The following is a 20,942-nucleotide window of genomic DNA, read 5'->3' on the forward strand; positions in this document are numbered from 1 at the left end:
TGCTTTCCTGCTAAATTGACAGTTGAGTGGTTACAACAGATAGTTTGCCCCACGAAGATGAAATATTTATTATCTAATTTTTTCCAGAGAAGTTTGCCAACCCTTGTGTATAGAAACAAGATCATTGTTATTGTTGTTGTCACAAATGGGCCTTGAGTTTTTCAAATGCATTTTCTCCATCTCATAAGATAATCATATTATTTCTCTCTTTTGTTCATTTAAGGTAGTGGGTAAAATGCGTGTTCAGATTTTCTAGTAGGTTTTCTGTTTCTAGAGTAAATCCAGCCTGGTCATAGTTAGGATTTTATACATTGCCATGCTCATTTTATAAATACTTACTAAAAATTTTGCACACACGTTTATAAGCAGAATTGGATTCTTTTTTTCTATTTTTTACTGTACTTATCTGATATTAGTTTTCATGTTGTGTTGGCCTTGTAGAATGGTTTGGGATTACCTCTTTCTATTTTCTGAAAGAGTTTGCATAAGATTAGAATAAACTGCACATTTAAAACTTGGAGAAAATCTCCTATAAAATATTCAGAGTTAAGTGTTTTCTCTATGAGGGTCATTTTTAACTACGGATACAATTACTTTAATAATTTTAAGACTATCTGACATTTTATTTTATCTTGAGTCAGTTTTATTAAGTTCTATTTTTAGGACTCTGTCCATTGATTTTAAATTTATTGCGTTAGATTACTCACAGTATTATTTTAATATTTTTCATCTCTACTATGTCTATCAACTTGTTTCTTTTTTAGCTCAAATATTATTAATTTTTACATTCTATTTCGTTGTGTTAGTCATGGTGGAAGTCTGTGTATTTTATTGGTCTTTCCTAATAACTAACTCTGCCTTTGTGAAGTCTATTGTACATTTCGCTTCCATTTCAGTAAGTTATTTCCCTAAATATTTGGAGGGATTCCTTCTTCTATAGCTGAATGTTTTTATTTAAATGATAAGCTTATTAATTCCTGTCTTTCCTTATTTTATTTTATTTTTCAACTTTATTGAGGAATAATTGACAAATATAATTGTATTTATTTACAATGTACTACATAATGATACCAATACAAGCATAGAATGTTATAAATGCCCCTCTAAGTATCATCTGGTTGCATTCTACAAGTGGGAAATTTATTTAATCAGCATTCAGTATTAAGTATTTAAAAATCTATTATGACTTTTGATTCATGTGTTATTTAGAACTATACTCATACATTTCTAAAGCTATATAGAAATTTTTATTTTGTTTGTTTTTTGATTTCTAACTTGATTGCTTTGTTTTCAAGAACATGGTTTATACCCTGTCAGCTTTGAAATGTAAGACTTGCTTTATGATCTCATAAAATTCTATACGCTTTGTGTTTTACTTTATAAAAGTTTTAAGTTTTAGCATTTTATGTATGCTTAAAGAAGACTGTGTAATTTATACTTTTGGTCACGTGTGTATGTGCACGTGTGTTTATGTGTATATATATGCATACAAATATATATATATTTGCTAGATCAAAACTGTTAAGCCTATTAGTCATCATTATTTTAATTTTTGATTTACCAAAACATAGGGCTATGTTGAAATCTCTCATAAGTTGATACATTTTTTATTTCTATTCCTAGTGCATTAGTTCCATACAAGTGTTTAGTGATATTTATTTCTAGTTAAAGTATGTTTTTTCTTTTCTATATATTGACAATTTGAGAATGCTGTTTGTCTTAAAGTCTCTTTTGCCTAATATATCCAAGATTTCACTGGGCTAATATTTGCCTAATATATTATTTTTGATTCTTTAGTTTCAATCTTTTATATCTTTAGATTTTAGTCTGTTTCTTATAAAGTATACGTAGGCACAGACAAAATCAAGTCTTTCACCTTAAGCGATGAGTGTAATCCATATATAGTTATCGTAATCAATTATATATTTGTACCTCTTTCTATTATCTAACTTTTTGTTTTCTAATTCTCCTACTTTTTCTATTGCTTCCTTTTTCTCCCTATCTGCCTTTTTAATTTATTGAGGACTCTTTTCCTAGCTTTTTTTCTTATTTCGTTTTTATCCTCCTTTAGCTTGAAGGTCAAACTCTCTCTCTAGCATTTTATTTGGAATTTTATTCTTATTATTGTACTTGAAATGTTAACATGTAATATGCTTGATATTTTCTTTACTACAGTGCATATTTTAAGTACCATACAATACAATCAGTTAGAGCATTATAATCCAGACTACTGACCTCCAGATATTCATACAATTGTTATAAAGCATTTTAGTTTCTTTTTTCTTTTAAATTCTCACGTTAGATATTTTAATTTTTATTAGCATTGCTTATATGATTATTATTTTGCACTGACAATATTTGCTTGAGTTTATCTACATGTTTATCTTTTTGTTGTTGTTCACCATTCCTCCTTGTAACTTAGATCTTCTCTCCGGGATCATTTTTCTTCTCCCTGAATTACATCCTTTCTGGTAGGAATGTAGGACATAAACTCAGTTTTAGTTTATCTAAAATATCTCTTCATTACAGTTCTTCTGACACAATACTTTTCCTGAGCCTAAACATATATGCTGCCATGTATTTTTGCCCAGAAATGTGCAGATGTCATTCCACTATCACATACCAAGTAACTCCTTCTTTTAGATCCTTAAACATTTTGTACGTAGTTATCTCATTTCTGGTATGTGTTATTGGAAGTCCTTGAAGTCTGTACTTAGGGGTTTTGGTCTGTTTTTCTGAATCTCATCCTTTCCACTGCATATTGGGAGCTCATAGATCTTCATCTCTATAAAACCTGTGTCCTGATTTAAGACTAGTTTCCTCCAAAAAATTTGCACTGGTTTTTCCTGGGAGCTAAGAGGAAAACAAAGGACTTGGGAGTCTTGAGCTCTGTTCTAGGCTTGGTCAGAGTGTGAATGCAGAGAACATCCACCCAACCTCTGGCGTTGGTGACTACTCACCGCTCAGGTTCCGCTCATGTTCCCCTGCCCATCTCTTGGGAATTCCTTTCATGTGCTTTAAAGCCATCAATGCAAGACAAATATTTTTAAGAAGAATCCAGTTGTTTTAAAATTAAAACACCGTTCAGATTGTCTAGTGAACTCCTACTCTTTTTCCTACTTTTTATTTATATTTTGCCTAGTCTCAAAATACATGGAATAAATTAATTAGGTCAAAAAACCAGCAAAACAAAATACTGTCTAAAATTTTTTGGCTATAATCATTGTTAAAGAGAATGCTAAGAAGGAAAATAACTTCCAATATTAAGAATGGGTAGCTTATGCTGAATTTAAAATTCCCAGGACACAGATTCCCAGATTCGATCATATTGGTAGTTTCTTAAATTCTTCCCACTAAGTACAAAAGGAATTCACAACAGTGTGTAACTTCTAGGAGTAAATTTCAGTTTTGGATCTGGATAGCCATGTGAAAAGGTGATAAATTCTATATTAACCAGTAGTTTATGTCCCCAAAGTTTTCACCAAAAGTGCTTAAGTAATTATGCACCCATTATAATGGCACTCAGAGGAAAAATAAAGCATGGATTCTTTTTTTTTTTTACAGAGTCATCATCTCAGATTTACTTATGATTTGTTACACTTCAGAAATATTAATAGAATTGAACCCATACAAATTTTTATTTTTGAAAAGAGAGTAAAAGATAGGGAGATTAGAATCTGGCTATGTAGGAATAATATAATAGCAATTACTATTTTGGGTATACAATTTGTTAAAAGTTAATTTCTATAAGCAGAAGAGCTATTCCCAAGATCAAGAAAAATAATTTTGAGTATTACTTTTATATTTCTTTCTTAAAAAACAAATTTTCTCAGGCACATGACATATCCTTTTGTTCTGTGGTTCACAAAATGAGAGAATATTTAGTTAGTTGTCATTAAGAAAATTTGCTACACTGTTCATCCCTCCAGGTTAGAAGATAGGGCTTAAGTTTTAGCAGGTGTTCCTTGGCTATAAACTGGTATTTTTATAAACACAAGGACAAGCATAAATTGACAACAGGGAATATCTTCCAGAACAAGCGCTGTTATATCTTAAAGTTGAGTAAGTTTTACATTACGCACTTATTCCAACCTTCCATCTGTCTTGCTAAGTTCGCTCTCACTTTTGGGGCCCATGCTGTTCCTTGATAACCTGGTCGCTTTCTATGATATCTCAAACTCTGCCTGCACTTGGCCCAATTTTGTGCTTTGGATTCTTCTCCCTCAATCTTTTCCAAACTATCTGAGCTTTACCATCAAACCATTTCCTCTGGGTGGGCCACCTCTCCTTAGATGCTGTTCCCTTGCATACTATGTGAATTCAGTTGAGCTTAGTGATATTAGTTCCTGCTTTCTGACTCAATTGTTACGTCCTAGGTGATAACGCCTTACCCAAAATTTTGACACTAAAATTTTAAACAGGGCACTATCAGGAGAAAGATTCCATTTTGGAGGGAAAAAGTTTAATTAATTAGTTACTTGAATAATTGAGTAAACAAAATCCCTGCTCAGTGGCATACTGGTTCAGCTACCTTTCAAAGTCACCAGACTGAAGTTTTTTCAAATCCTTCTTCCAGGTAAATTTATGTTGTGTTGTGTTTATTCTGTTGACACAAGTGACAGTAATGTGAAGTCTTTGCTAGTAATAACCATTCAAAGTTTTTCACAAACTGCTTTTGAAAGGCCCTTTGTTACACTGTAAAATAATGAACTCTGTATAAATCGAGATTTTTAGCTATAAATATAAAATTCGTTTAGTGGGAAGAAAACAAGAAGGGACTCTAGGATCAAGTTTCACCTGTTTCTCACACTAGTTGGGGAGCCTTGGGCAACTGTCCTGCCTGACCCTTGCTTCATTTGCCCGACTTCTACTGAACTTGACTCTTGCATCACTTCTATCAGGAATCTTCCCAACTTGTGCGGGAGTCATTCGGTACTCCTCCTCTGAGAGCCTGTAGTCTGCTTTCCATTCACCTTCTGCATTTATCTGTGTGCATAAAAGATTCGTTTATCTTGTATGTGCCTCTGAACCACAATGAAGACAGCAACCAGCTGGCTCAGAGGATCCTTAACCCACTGGATCCAGCGCACAGGCTCTGACACAAGTGCTCTCTCGATAAAGGTCTACTTTATGACTAGCAGTAGCTGCACTGTCTTCTGCCTAGAAATGTTGTAATTATGAATGAGATAATAGAATTGGTACAGTATTTCTGTGCTGTAAAGTACTATAAAAATGTAGGGCATAATTATCAGCCAGAAACAAATATCTGAGTGTAAATATATGTATCTGTGTCTAAATATGTCAGGAACTAATTTGTTAAGATGACATTAGTTTTAAATTTGTAATAAATAAATATAGACTAGAAACCTATGTCTGCACAAACTGTGACAAAACGGTGAAGTAAACAAAATAAATTTGATAAAAATCTTCTTAAACTATTGTGGAAGTAAACCATCTTTTAGAGTACAAATTCTTCAGTTGTTTGTATGTATACCTCACTGATGTTGACAAATATTCTTACCTCTTCATTACTCTACATTTGTGCAGAGCCTCCATTTAAAAGAAATATTCACAGTCTCTTGAAATTTTGAAGACATCGCCATGCTTTCAAAACTGCAGAACCCCCAGCTTAACTACAGAGTGTTCTCCCTCCCTTCTGATCTCAGCTGGTGTATCACAGGGATCTCGAGACACTCAATTCCTACCACTATTAGAAAACTTAGCATTTGGCCTTAATTATGCATTAATTTTATCCTCTAAAGTCAAAATGGTAATTTTTTAAATAGTGGTAGGAATCCATGGTGAGGAGGGAGCAAAGAATCCAGTTGAAAAATACTTAAAAGCTAGAATTAATGGAACTTAGTGAGTGAATGGACAAGGAGAGATGTGGGTGAAGGAAGTGAGCATGACTCCATGTTTTCTGGCTTGGGCAACAAGTGAATGACAGCATCTCATTCTAAATCATAGGACCCTAGGAGAGAAAGCAGGAAGGATGAGAAGATTCCTGGACTCAACGGACTCATCTTTGAGCTTTAGCCTTGAGGTCACATTGGATAGATAGGGAAGAGTGTCCAGTAGTTAATGATAAACATCAATCAAGATTAGAGATGTCTGTTTTGCAGATAAAGACACCATCATTTGGGCTGTAGTTTAAATTATGGGAGTGCCTGAGATTGCTCATGGAGAGGATACAACAGAGAGAATTAAGGGCAGAACCGTATGAATCACTGAAGTTTAGTGGTAGCAAAGGGAGAATAGCTGGCAAATGAGACTGAAAAGGAAGTGTAGAACAATAAAAGGTAATCAAGAATAAAGTCAAAGAAGGAAAGACTTTCCAGAAGTAGTAAGAGTTTAGCTATATCATATCCATGAAAATTTGCATTATTTTGCAGATTTTCTTATTGTCAAAATTCTTCTAGCCGCAGATCAGTAACAAGAAAGTAAGATGGGAATAAAGTCATGACTTTTGCATTCTGAATGTAGTTCATAAAGTTCATGCTTATCTCACCCCTGATTTCCATAGCTGTAGACTAGTTTGTTTCTGCCCCAGGCTTTGCCACATTACATGATGGTGCTGCATATTTTCTTTACACTTGCACTTGAATTTTTGCAAATAGTTTAAAACAAATAACTTCAGAAACATTTATGTCTACTTGTGTGTAAAATAAATATATTTTAGAAATATAGAACATACTCTGTTTCTTGCAAATTTGAAATAAACCAGTGAGCTCTATAATTAACCATTTTTGATATAATGATTTTATTGTGAATTAACTTTAGGTAAAGGTGATTTTTAAAGCATCTTTTTGATTCATTTGCATTGAAACAAGGGGATCCCAGAATATTGTAAAGATATACTGTGGGTAATCATCAAAGAAAATTGCTAAACCACAGCTCATAAATGAACACCAAAAGAGCCAGCTTAGGGCATTCATTTGGCCACACTTTAAAACCAAGGGATTTAATTAACTCTTGGGCCAATGATTGACAAGTAGGCAAGGAAGTGGACATCTTAAGAATATGTTCATCTCTGAAACATAGTGGCAGCATAACCTTCTGTTTTTAGATTTCATGTAATTTCATTTTCAACTGTTTTTTGAAACAATTATTCATTTGAGCAATATTAGACTGTTTCCTTGTGAGGATATTTCTATTACAGAATTTTTTTATTTGTTTGATTCCTGACTAAATATCTTTTTTTAATTCACAGAGAATAATAAATTTAGAATTAAGAATATATTTTCATTCATTTCTTTCTTTTTGGACCATTCATGGGATTTGTGTGTAAAATTTAGTAATTTAAGTGAACAAAATATCTATACTCTTATCTTTAAATTTTTTTAGTCAAATATCCATCAGAATTCAGTAATTTTATTCCAGACCCAGATATCTACGAAACTAAGAAGTCTGTGCATTTTGCAGCTTATTACTACTATTAAATATGTAAAAATGTTAGATTAATTACTATATGTTGTATGTCATAGTATGTTTTATAATTGTAAAGTTTACAAAAGAAATATGTTTGCATATTTGTATAAAGTGATGGTCTTGATCTTTAATTATTCGCTACAAGAATTAGTAATGTCTGTTATGGATCAGCTTTCTTTCTCTCTTGCCATCAGAGTTTTTATATATGAGCAGAGGTCAAAACACAGAATTTTAAAATGTCTTATTCTTCATATAATTAGAAAATAGAGTAGCTCTTTATTGATTTCCTTAAGGTCGAGCTCTACATTTGGGATTGCGTGTGAGTTCTATTTTTTTAAGTATACCTAAGCAATTGACAAAAGAGATTTCCAGAAATGAGCGATGTGATCTTTAACACCAGTCTGTGGAACGGATTTGATGATAAAGAAATATCTCATTACTTTTGAGATTTGTATATTGTACATGTGTAGCTTGGTAACTGAGTACTATAAAAAGATCGGTATTAACTGGATTTTGTATATCTGTCATTCCTGCAGTGCCAAAAATCTGTGGAGTAGTTTGTAATTGCCATTGTTTGGGTTATTAGAATAAACAGAACTGATAAGGCTTATGCTATTTGCCTTGCGAGCTGCACTTCAGATCACTCTGGTGAATTAAAATTGCATGCACATATCTTTGCTTATCAGTTTTATTTATCTGTCAGAAGTAGAGAAAGCAGTGTGCTTTCATTATGTGAGACCTTATAATAAGCAGGTCAGAAATTATAATCGTTATTTTAATATTCTGGTGCAAATGAATGACTGTATGTGTGTTTATCTATCTATATTCATCTAAAATATACCCCTATAGGAAAATACTGTTGTTTTTTTCCATATGGTCTTTATCATATTTTGACAAAGCTTTAAATATGATTTTAATTGGATTACCTAAGGTACAAATGCAAATCTGCAGAATACAGCATGTTTTTTCTCTCCTTTGTCAAAAACGCATAATTTTTTTCTTAAAGTTACTTCTACAATTGGACTATTTTGACTATGTTTATCGATAGGAAATACAAGCAGATTATCTGAAATGCTTTAATTTTCTCCCAAAGTAAAAATTCTTCATTATATTTCTACCCTTAGACTGCAGGCTTCTCACCTATGAAATTCTAAGCTCTCTAGCAGTCACATCACATGAACTTTCAAATTTTCAGTTATCTGTGAATACCATGCATACACAGGTACCTCCTTCAGAAATCCTGTATCCTCCAACAATTGTCACCATCACATGCCCACTTGCAATTCCCACCTCAGAGTACTGGGAAGTGATTTTTACCTCCAGAATTTGGAACGTCCCGCACCTCTCACATTTGCCCTACATGTTGTATCAATGAGGGTTGTTTATTGCAGTGACTCTGTTAACTTCTGTTTGAATGTTGTAGCTAATGGATTTTTCATGTTGTGTGAAGAGAAATTCTGTTTTCTTAAACTACCATCCAGGTTTTATAAAAATGTTTTTCCTCCAAAAAACTATAAATGAGGTATTGTTAAAAAATATGTCTCATATAGTCAAATCTACAGCAGTTGAACAGTTTCATTAGTCCATTGATGAATAAATCATTATTCATAGACAAAGAACTTTGAGTGCTGCCCATGAACTGTCACTCCTGCCTGTTAGCATTACCTTTGTATTTTAATGGACTTCTGTGTTTTCAGTATCGACTGGTCTTTGTTTTCTGGCAAAACAATTTATAGTTCATTTTCAGATAACTATACATATGGCATTTGTATTTTAATTAAAAAGACTGTTGTTATGTCTGCTTCTTATAAGCAGGAATTCATTATAAGGACACTTCTCATTTCCTTGAAATGTTCCCTTCCCTTTTTTCCAGGGTTCTTAAATTGCAAAAACCAGTTAAATTATGTGCTTTGGGGAGTTAATTTTGGGCACCATATGTCTCTAAAAATGATTTAATTTTATCTAACGCATGTTTGCAATGATATTTATGTCTGTAATGTACAGAGAAAATTTAAGGAATTTTTTTAAAGAAAAAACACACTAGTCTACTATTGTTTCAGCACAGTAACATCCAATGTGCGTATAAACTTAACAAAAAATTCTGTTTATTTAGATTAGTGTTTTTAATATCTGAGCTCTATTGTTGCCTTTTGAAAGTTAGTAAAGCATCTTTATGACACCAACATGACTGATATAAAAATGTTACTGCCATTACTCTTATTAGGGATCTGATCTTATGATTTGAGAATGTTAGAAATTTAAATCACAAAAAAGAATTAATTGTAGTCTAAGGACAAATTTGAGGGAATTATGAACAACTTTCTCCAAAACTCTACTAATCAGTTCACATATCTGTATGCTCTTTCAAACGGATGGACTGCCAATCCTCCCCTAATGCTAGCAAATTCAAATTCTCATGAAAATACATTACACATGTCTATCTTCAAATTAGTATGAAATAAATTATAAAGTTACTACTCAACAATTAAATTAATTATGTGAGCAGAGTGGAAGGAAATATCAAAAATTTTAGACAATTTATGAAACCGCTGGAAGTAGTTCTTTCCTTATTGAGGCAAACTCTTTTAATACTTTGGATAGTTCTTTTATCAAAGGTAAGATCACACTTAGTGAATACATAACAATCTTGCTGTACAAAAAAGCCATTTTTATATTTTAGCAGAGGCTCAAGGGTGATAGGATATCTTTTTAAACCAGATTATAATAAATTCTCTAAAAGAAAATAATTCTGACCCAGAGGCCAGCCCTGTGGCCAAGTGGTTGGGTTCACACATTCTGCTTCAGCGGCCTAGGGTTTCACTGGTTCAGATCCTGGGTACCGACCTACACACCGCTCATCAAGCCATGCTGTGGCAGCACCCCACATATAAGAACTAGAATGACTTACAACTGGGATACACAACTATGTCCTGGGGCTTTGGGGAGGAAAAAAGAAAAAGAGGAAGATTGAAAACAGATGTTAGCTCAGAGCCAATCTTCGTCACCAAAAAGCATACCTTAAAAATAATAATAATAATAATAATTCTGAGGCACAAAATGTGGAGGATTCCTTTCTTGCAGAGATGTCAGCTTAACCTAGAGTTGTTTTTTTTTTAATAAAACAGCTAAACATACAGTAAGTTACAGAGTTATGTGTAAGCTATAATAAAGTAAATAAGTTTCATGATAAATTTCTATGTACCTTTACCAGCTTGGTAAATCTTGGCATGTGCCATATTTGCTTTGGATGTTTAAACAAGCATAGATACACTCAAAAACCTCTGTCTCTCTATTCCTAATATTATTTCCCTCCTCATTTTTTGGAGTTAACCACAAGCCTTCTTTTAGTGTTTATCATTCCATCTGTGTTTTTAATACTACTTTAAGGTAGAAATTCACTTAAAATATAAAAATAAATGAAAATTAGTTTTCATTTTTATTTATATAAAATATGTTATACCATACATACTTATATGTTATATGCAAATACTGTATGTAAACATATTATACTATGCATATCACTTACAATATTAGTGTATTTATTTTAAATGCTAGTGTTTAAGGTATGAACATACCACAATGTGTTTTTCATTACTCAGGTGTAGACTATTAGATTGTTTGCAAATTTTCATTATTGCAAGCAATGCCGTAAGTGAGTATTATTTCATATGTTTCCTGGAGAACATATTATGATAGTTTTTTGAGAGCAGTATCGCTCGGACTTCAGCATGCATGAGATCACCTGGAGGTCTTAAAACACCAGTTGCCGGGCCCCAGAATTTCTGATTCAGTAGGTCTGAATGACTATATTTCTATCAACTTCTGATCCTTGGTGGTACTGACCCTGGGTGGTACTGATCCTGCTGGTCTTGAGAACTGCTGGTCTAGAATACGTGGATTTAAGTATAACTGCTGGACCAAAGGGAAACTACATCATCAACTTCAATACAAAATGCCAATTACTCTCCAAAATCTCTGTGTCAAATTATACACAAATTTGAACAGTGTATGAGAGTTCAGTTTTTTCCATATCTTTACCAACAATTGGTATGGGTAGTTTTTTAAAATAACTGCCAATTGGATGAGTGTGAAGCATATTTTCTGCTATTGAGGTTGAACACGTTTTCAAATGTTTAAAGACCAAATAGCTTTCCTTTTCTGTGAATCGCGTTTTTGTTTCATTTGCCCATTTTTCTGGCATATTGCTTGTATTGTTTCCTTATTGGGTTACAGGGGCCCTTTCTGTTGAAGAAATTAATCCTTGTCAGCTACAAGTGTTGTTAATATCTTCTCTAAACCTGTGGTTTATTTTGTTTAATTTTTTTAATTTTAATCTGATTAAATTTGCCAATTCTTTCTGTTAGAATTTTATTTTAATATTTTATTTTAAAATTCTTCCCTTGCTAAAGGTCATAAAGTTACTCTGTCATATTTTCTTCCAAAGATTTTAAAGTTTAGCTTTTCTCATTTTAATCCATCTTGCTTTTATTTTAGTGGATGTTGTAAGTTTAGATCCCTGGATGGGGAAAACCAATTTTGCCATCCTTTCCCCAATGGTTTGAATGCTATCTCTCTCATATTTCAAATTTCTGTATTTCATATGAATGCTTGTGTTGTTTAGCTCTCTTTTCTGATCAAATTTGGTTTATCCATTCCAATGCTGATATTACTCTATCTTAGCTCCTACAGCTTTAAGGCAAGTGTTGTATATTGCATGTCAAATTCTTCGAGCTTATTCTCCTGTTTCACAACTGTCTTAGCTATTCCCAGTCCTTTGTTCTTCCATATGAATTTTAGATCAAGTTTCATGAAACCTGATGAGACTGTAGACTACTTTGGAAAAAACTGACATGTCTGTGACACTCTTTTTCGCATTTGTCAACACATTATATCTCCCCATTTATTCAGCCCTTACTTTCCATTTTTCAAAAATGTTTTTTAACTTTCTCTATAAAATCCTGCATATTCCTTAATAGATTGAAACCTAGGTACCTTATATTTTATGTTGTGATTATGCATGGAATTTTTAAAGTTACAGTTCAAAATTGATTATTACTGCTTCTTTAAATGTTATTGATTTTTTGCAGTGCTGACCTTGTAGGCAAAAAAATTCCTGAACTCTCATTACCTCCTATTGTTGGTTTGTAGAGCCTCTTTTTTTTTTTAATTGAGGCAATTTTATTATTTTTTTGGTGAGGAAGATTGGCCCTGAGCTAATATCTGCTGCCAATCTTTCTCCTTCTTCTGTTTCTGCCCAAAGCCCCAGCACATAGTTGGATACCCTAGTTGCAGGTCATTCTAGTTCTTCTATGTGGGATGCCACCACAGCATGGCTTGATGAGTGATGCATTGGTCTGTGCCCAGGATCCAAACCGTCGAACCCTGGGCCACTGAAGCAGAGTGCACCAATTTAACCACTTGGCCACAGGGCCAGCCCCTGAAGAGCCTCTTGAATTTTCTATCTAGACATTTTTCCTAACTCTTATACCAATCTTTTTTCTTTTGTTTTCTTATTGCTTTGGCCAGTAGGTGCAGTAAAATTTTGAATAGAAGTGTTGATTCCTGATACCCTTACTTTATTTTTCCTGACGTTCATGAGAATGTTCATAAAGTTTTTCTATTTAGTAAAATATTTGTTGGAAGTATATTTTTAGTAAAATATTATTTGCTTCATGCCCTTTATCAACTTAAAATAATTTTCTTCGGTTCCTATTCCTAGATTGCCAAGATAACTTTTTCATTATTGATGGTTTTTGTTCGGTGTTGATTCACATTCTTCTTAAGTGGATGATTATTTTTTCTTTGACATATTGATGTATTACATGAAAATATTTGTTGAATAATTAACCATTTTTAGATTTCTGGAACTATTAAATTATAGTTCCTTGGCACTATCTTCAATTAAAATAATAAGCTCCTAGATGGTACAAACTATATTGCATCAATCAATACATATTTATTAATCACCCTCTTATTACTAATAAATCATTTTCAGTTTCAGTCTTAAACTCAACAGTGACTTAGGAGAGCACTTTACTTTCCAGTGAGAAGATATGGGTAGTAAATTATTTCCTTGCTAGGCAAAGAGAGGAAGACAGTTAAGAACCTATTGTTAACTATTGCTGCATAACAAGTTGTCCCAAAATTTCTCAACTTAAACCAAGAAATATTTATTGTCTCCCAAAGTTTATGAGAATCAAGAATCAAGAATCAAGAGCTGCTTAGCTAGGTAATTTTGGCGCAGGGTCTCGCACAAGGTTATGATCCAGCTGTTGGCGGGGGAGGCAGTCACCTGAAGAGGCTGGAGAATCTGCTTCCAAGATCATGGACACGGCTGTTGGCAGAAAAATCTTCAGTTCCTCGCCATGTGGGTCTTTCCACAGAGCTGTTCCCACAACATGGGAGCTGGCTTCTCCCAGATCACATGATCTGAGAGAATTATAGAGAAAGAAAACTCAGCACAGAAGCCATAGGTGTGTGTGTGTATGTGTGTTTCTTGGAAGTGGCATACTATCACTTCTGCCATATTCTGTTCTTTATGAGAAAGTCACTAAGTCCAGCCCACACTCAAGGGGAGAGGAATTCTGCTTCACTTCTTAAAGGGAAGATTAGCAAATAACTTGAGGGCCTGTTTTTAAAGTCACTCATATGAACACATTTTTTTTCCTCTGACAAGTAGCAAATATGCTTCAACTCTGTTTTACCCCATTCTTCCATGCTGTGCCCCAATTATCTCCTTTGAGCTAGGCATAGTAAGGCTTTACTTTATTCTTGTGTCCTCTATAATGTAAACCAGACAACTGAATGCTCCAACCTGGCCCTAGAAAATACCTGAAAAGTTGATGCTTTGAAATTTCTAATTTTAATGTTGAGAACACGGGAATGGTGTAAGGTGATATTTTGGTATGAATTTGATTATACCTAGCCCTAATGTTTCAGGAACTTGGAATATCAAATGGTGTTATTTTGTTCTTAGCATATTATAATGTTTTACATGTGTAACAGCAAGAAAATAATATAAATCTAAACCCACATAATTAGAGGTTTTGTGTGTTGCAATATATGTATTATAACATTTAGTATTAAGGCAGGTTTATGTGATATGTAGAAGTCAGCAATTATCATGAATTTATATAGGCAATCAAAATAACTTGGATTAATTAGGCCTGGCCCCATGGCATAGTGGTTAAGTTGGCGTGTTCTGCTTCAGTGGCCCAGGGTTTGCGAGTTCTGACCCTGGGCACAGACCTACACATCACTCATCAAGCTATGCTGTGGAGGTGTCCCACATACAAAATAGAGGAATATTGGCACAGATGTTAGCTCAGGGACAATCTTCCTCAAGCAAAAAAGAGGAAGAACAGTAATAGATGTTAGCTCAGGGCCAATATTCCTCAACAACAACAAAATAATAATAACTTAGATTAAAACAGAATCCATATAATTTAGTATATTAAAATAGGAAAATGGAGAATCTTTTATTCTTGAAAGTGACAACATTAACTTACTATTTCACTGTCAAGGAGTGGCAAGCTTTAAAATATTAATAAATATCATAGAAACCCAGGCAAATTTAATCAGAAGATATTTTTACCAAATGTATAAATGTATATTGTGCAATGCTCACAAATGTACATTGTAGACAATGCTCATGTTGATGTAGGATCACCAACTCTCTATATCTTACTACGCCATGTCAAAATGGACATTGACCGATTTTTCTCTTCATGAATAGGTACATAGTGATCATTATCTCAAAAGAAGAATCAGTGAATTCTGTCTTTGGCCTCCATTCAGCAGGGAACTCACAAAGCAAGTACTAAAGCCGAGTTTACTAAGTCTACTACAAATTCAAACTGATGGGAAACCGTTGTCAGAAAACTCTTCCATTCTTTCTGGCCATTTCAAATGGGTCTGAGCACACACCAGCTGCTTTCTGATTCAGCTTTCCTGATACAGTTGAATATCCTTACTTCTTTTTCATATCCAAAATGACGGCCATGGAGCTGAGGATCCTTTTCCAAAAGGACTCTTTTCCTGTGCTAATATGCTCCTCCTTAGATTTCTATGAGAATATATCCATTCTCTTCCAAAGTCCTTGCAATATTTATTTGGGGCTAAGCAGCAGTCCAGCTCATCTATCAATGTCTCTAAATTCCAATCTTACTTCTAAGTCCATGAAAAGTCCTTGAAGTGCCCTTGCTATCACCCACCCAGTGTGTTTGTGTCTCTCACTGTCCTCTTTCGTTTCTCTACCACTTCCTCCCTCATCCCACCTCACCTTTCTTAAAATCTGAATGAGAACACAGGAATGTCACATTTCAGGAATAAATGATTACATTTCAGGAATGCAATCATTGGCGTGTTTCATTCCAGAAATACTGGGCTAATTGAGGTTAGAAAGATCAAAAAACATTCCAGTTCCTTTGGTTTTCCAACCTAAACTTTGCATCCACTTGAAGGACTTTTCCGCTTACAATTCTCCCTCTCTCTTTAATTTTTCCTTTACATATTTTCGCGGCTTTTCCATTTACTTGGTTTATTTTTCTCTTCTACCACTAATTAGTAACTTCCTGAAAGTCTTACTCATTTCTTCACTTTTGCCACTAAAATTTTACCAGTTCACCTTATTCAGTTAATTTTAATAAATATTTACTGAATGATCACTGTCTGCTGACATCTTACATCTTAATTGGGCTTTTATCGTAAACATTTTCTAAAATACTTGTCATCGTGGCCAGCTCTTAGATTAAATCAACTCTTCTTCCCAGTGTCTTAAATATTTTCCCCTATATATTATTATTGATCATTTTATTGTCTTTAATGTGCATATGTGTGTGTGTATATATATATATATATATATATATATATGTGACTTTTATTGAATGCTGATTCTTCTCTCTTTAAGAATTCCTTCAGTTTTTCCATTTCCTGGTTCTTCTTTTTCCAAAGGACTATTAGCTATAGATTTCCCAAAAAAGCTAATTTTTCAGATATTGCTCTTTCTTAGTTGTTATTTAAGGACTTTCTCTAGTGAAGTAGATTCAGTTAACACTTGTATATGGACTAATTTAGGGCCTTTGTGGCTACCTCAAGTTAGACTGCAGAAACGCGAATGAAACAGACTTCTTGTATATAGTTGCTTCTTGTCATTTAAGATATGGACGTGGGAAATACTACCATTCAGTTCGCCTTGGTTGAGGAGCTCCCACTTGTAAAACCTTCCACACATTGAAGAGCTCCTGCTTGTAAAAAAAATTACCTTCACTTTAATTCCTCTAAAACTCATGTTCCTCTTATTTGCCTTTTGTCATATTTGTGGATATCATAATAACAGTATAATATATAGACTAACGTGTCCTCATATCTTAATGAGTATATCAAGATACACCATACCCTCCCCCCACTGTCAGAGTTGACAGAAAAAATTATTTTAATATCATTTTAAAATTATTAAAATATTGTATTTAAATATGTATTAAAACTTTTCCGGAAAAATTTAATACTGACAGATTTTCTGTACAAAAAGTGATGCTTGACTCAATAGTCTAAATTATTTGAAAGCCCATAAACTAATTCCAGGTAATGTATTTCAGCATTTACCAAACTGAAATATCTATAGTTTTCAAGATTATTTTTTTCTTCCTAAGTTAACCAATTAACCAAGAATAGAGGTTTAATTTTTCTGTGGACTTACATGAATACCTATGTGTTGCTTATTATAATTCATAATGAAGATGATGATAAACAATTCACATGCAACACCAGGGAGCTATTTTAAAAATTGCTACCTTCAAGTAAACTTTTTTATTGAAATATGCATACAGAAAAGTTCATAAGTGATGCATGCACTGTTTGATGAAGTTTTGCAAAGCATCTCTTGCATGTAAGCAGTACCCAGATCAATAAATGGAACACAAAATAGCCATATTCGTGACATGTTTTTATTCTGTCATGCAGAAATGTTTGATACAAAATCTTTGGTGATTATATTTCCATTCTGCAAAATAGGCTAAAAAGAAATCAACATAAACAATTACCCACATTACCAAAAATCAAAAGAGGTTTCAGGGATGAAACATATCATATGTAAATTTTTTTTTAATGTGATTTTTACCATTAATTTTTATGAAGTTAATTTCTTTGAATATAATCTAATTATATCAATTCTGTATGGTATGGCTTTGCTAACTATTGACGGGAAAATGTACATTGTCTTGGTCAAACTTCTACGGTGTTTCTTTTGTTTGGTTTATATTAATGCCTCACAGAAGTCTTTTTTTCCGTACAGATTCAGTATTAAACATGTCCCTTCTAGTCGTCGCATCCACTGTACTTTAGTGCAGTAAGATCTTTCCATGTCACACAGTCAGAGGGAGGTAGATTAACAGGGAGTTCTAGCTGGAAATTTCTTCGATGTTATTGTTCTCCCTCAGCAGTTGATGGCTAAGTTAATTCTCTTTAGTTTTGTCATGCTCTAAAGCACACATTGCCAAGCAATGGTAAGCTTTATGAGGAGAAAAAGACGCAACGGTGTCCATCAAAGTCTTAAAGTTGCATTTTTAAACTTTGGCTTGACCTGATGTGCCATTCAAAAAAGCTTCAAAAGATTATTTTTTTCAAGAAAGGTTCAATATGTCCCGAGGCTATCGGTTTTGAGTTAAACTGGGTGAAGTAGAAATATTTTACTCATCAGCTTTGCAGTCACAGAGTTTGCCTCAGCTAGAACAAAACTGCTGAGGCATTTAGAGAAAATTAACCCCCCATCCTGGCGGCCAGATGTGACTGGTTTCTGACGAATGCACATGAGTGGGCTGAAAAATCAAGAGACTGTGAAATTCCTGTCAGGTCCGTACAGTGCAGAATGGGCTATTGACTGCTTTCTATATTTCCCTCCATCATTCTTCTTGAACACTGCCATTAATTTCCTCTCCTACTCTGACTTGTGTTTTTTCCCCCTCCCTCTTCCCTTTAGCTCTGTCAGCTGCAAAGAAGGATACACAAGGTGTGGCAGGAGCACTTCAAACTGGTGGTCCTCTACAGCCAGAGGAGGCTGGCCAAGTTCCAGACAGACTCTCAAGAGAGTATTCAGGAAATATTAGCTGTGCAGGTAGGTGATTGCAGGGAAGTGGGAAAGATCATTCTGATCTAGATTGAAAAGCAAATGATGGGTAGTGTGATGAAGCATTAAAACCATATCCCATCAGAGTTTTATAAATTTTTAACCTCTTTAATAAACTGGAATTGCATGAAGGATGAATTCAGTAAGTTAGCATATATACCATGCATACTTTGGGGGAAAAGGGAGATTGGACTTATTTCTCACAAACCTCACAACAGATTTTATAAATACATTTGGTATAAATATATATTTTCAGATCTTCAGGTTTTACAGATGACATTCAGCTGTTTAAAAAATGTTATCAACAGTTGCCTTGTGTTGCTTTTGTGTGAAATCTACTTCAGTGAAAATGACACTCTTATATTTATTTTATTTAACTGTTTTCTTTCCCCTTCCCTTTTCAAGAGGCCGGTCCTCCCAAGCAGATTTGGGGATGACTTTGTTTGAAAAATAAGCAACATGGGGTTAGAATGTAGCTGTGGTTCCAGATGTATATGAAATTTTACACTTGTCTCTGTAAAAACTTTTAGTGGATCAATTGTCTTTATTGTAAGACTTTGATCTATTTTAGAAACCCATATTAACGATGCGAAGACTAGTATCTGAAAATTACTTACATTTTTTCGAATTAATATTTTGCTAATTGAAATGTTTCAATATGTATAAAACATGACCTCCCAAAGGAAGACACACACCACCTTGTTCTATTAAAAAACAAAAAATACAAGTACCTGTTCTATAAAAGACAAAAAAAATGACATATGCTCTTTAAAGCCATAATTTTCATTAACTTGCAGCATAAAGCATGCATGCTGAACCTAAACAAACCAATCTTTTTCTAAATATTTTAAATACGTGTGCACTTCATGATGCATCACCACAATTAAAGAAAAGGATTTTGCAAAGCACTTCCAAAGTTATTTGAAATTTCATTTTTACTGGTTGCTATTTTTGCTATTTTGTTTTGAAGAGATATATATATCATGAGGTTATATATACATATATGTACATACATATCCCATATATAAAATATATGTACTTTATACATGTATATATACTTTATATATATACTTTGTATAAGAGTTCTATTGATAATGGATTACAACAAAAATTTAAAATAGTAAGAGAAATTTAAGGTTTTTAAAAGGTAGAGGTTAAAATATGTAGGTTTAGGGGCCAGCCCAGTGGCATAGAAGTTAAGTTCGCATGCTCTGCTTTGGCGGCCCAAGGTTCACTGGTTCGGGTCCCAGGGACAGACCTATGTACTACTTGTCAAGCCATGTTGTGGCAGGTGTCCCACATATAAAAGGGAGGAAGACGGACACAGATGCTAGCTCAGGGCCAATCTTCCTTAGCAAAAAGAGGAGGATTGGTGGCAGATGTTAGCCCAGGGCTGGTCTTCCTCAAAAAAAAAAAAAAAAAAAAACTGTAGGCTTAATAGAAATTCATATGCAAACTTGAGTATAAACTACAATCACAGTATTGTAGAAGTCAGAAGCATGTTTTTTTCCTTAAAAAGTCTGTTAACATATAGTACATTAAAATTATGGAGTGGCTATAACCTGTGATTTCCTTTTAAATATTCAAGGGTAGTCTGCATGTTCTGATTCTTGTCTTAGAAAAGTCCCATATTTCTGCCCAAATGTAAACATTCTTAAAAATCTCACAAATGCAAATCTTCATTGTGAATTAGGGTGTATTTTGAAATATTGAAAATGTCAGTAGAAACTATCTGAATACGGATAAAGTGAATTCTCAATCCATAACTTTCAATAATCCTTATTCTAACTTTTTATTAGAAATTCACCAATATGTTCTTTACTAAACTTGGTTTTAGATGACTTATTTTGATGGCTCTTACATAACCGTGGAAATGAAGGGCTAGAGATGACAGGACAGTATCAATGGGAAAACTCAACGACTCAGCATCCAGAGATACAGCAGCAAGGCTGGATTGTATGTGGGGAACTTGAGGAGCCTAACTTAGTGGATTCTTTTCTTATCTGCTGGAGATGCCTTCAATTTAGACTATTTCTATTTCTGCTTTTAGTAAAAGTGTGACAATATAATTTTCAGGATCTTGCCATAAAACTACAGAAATGTGCAATCTTCTAAAACAAAAATCAAGTCCTAAACCTTCAGCATGGTACACAATGACCTCCATGACTCAGCTCCTGCCAACCTTCCCAGCTGCATCTCTCTCCACGTTAGTTCCTTCAGTCTGTTTCAGCCACTCCAAAATTCCTACTAACCATGAAAGCTACTGAACTCCTTTCTCCTCTCCTGGGCTTATACTTTTCCCCCTTTTCTGCGATACTATTCCTTACCTTACCTGTTAAAGAACACTTGACTCAAATCAAACATCTCTACAGAATCCTTCCTGGTGCTTCCG

At 33.8% G+C, this 20,942-nt stretch overlaps 1 protein-coding gene across 1 annotated transcript in view; it reads left to right on the top strand.

Moving 5' to 3' along the window:
- Positions 1-20,942, top strand: part of CCDC178 (coiled-coil domain containing 178) — a 351,357-nt gene that overhangs the window by 301,534 nt on the left and 28,881 nt on the right. The window contains exon 19 of the mRNA XM_070514525.1: positions 18,404-18,538. Within this exon, the coding sequence (XP_070370626.1) occupies positions 18,404-18,538 (135 nt within the window). The remainder of the gene's footprint in view (positions 1-18,403; positions 18,539-20,942) is intronic.

The sequence above is a fragment of the Equus asinus genome, chromosome 7, assembly GCF_041296235.1.
Source record: "Equus asinus isolate D_3611 breed Donkey chromosome 7, EquAss-T2T_v2, whole genome shotgun sequence".
NCBI classification, from domain to species: Eukaryota; Metazoa; Chordata; class Mammalia; order Perissodactyla; family Equidae; genus Equus; species Equus asinus.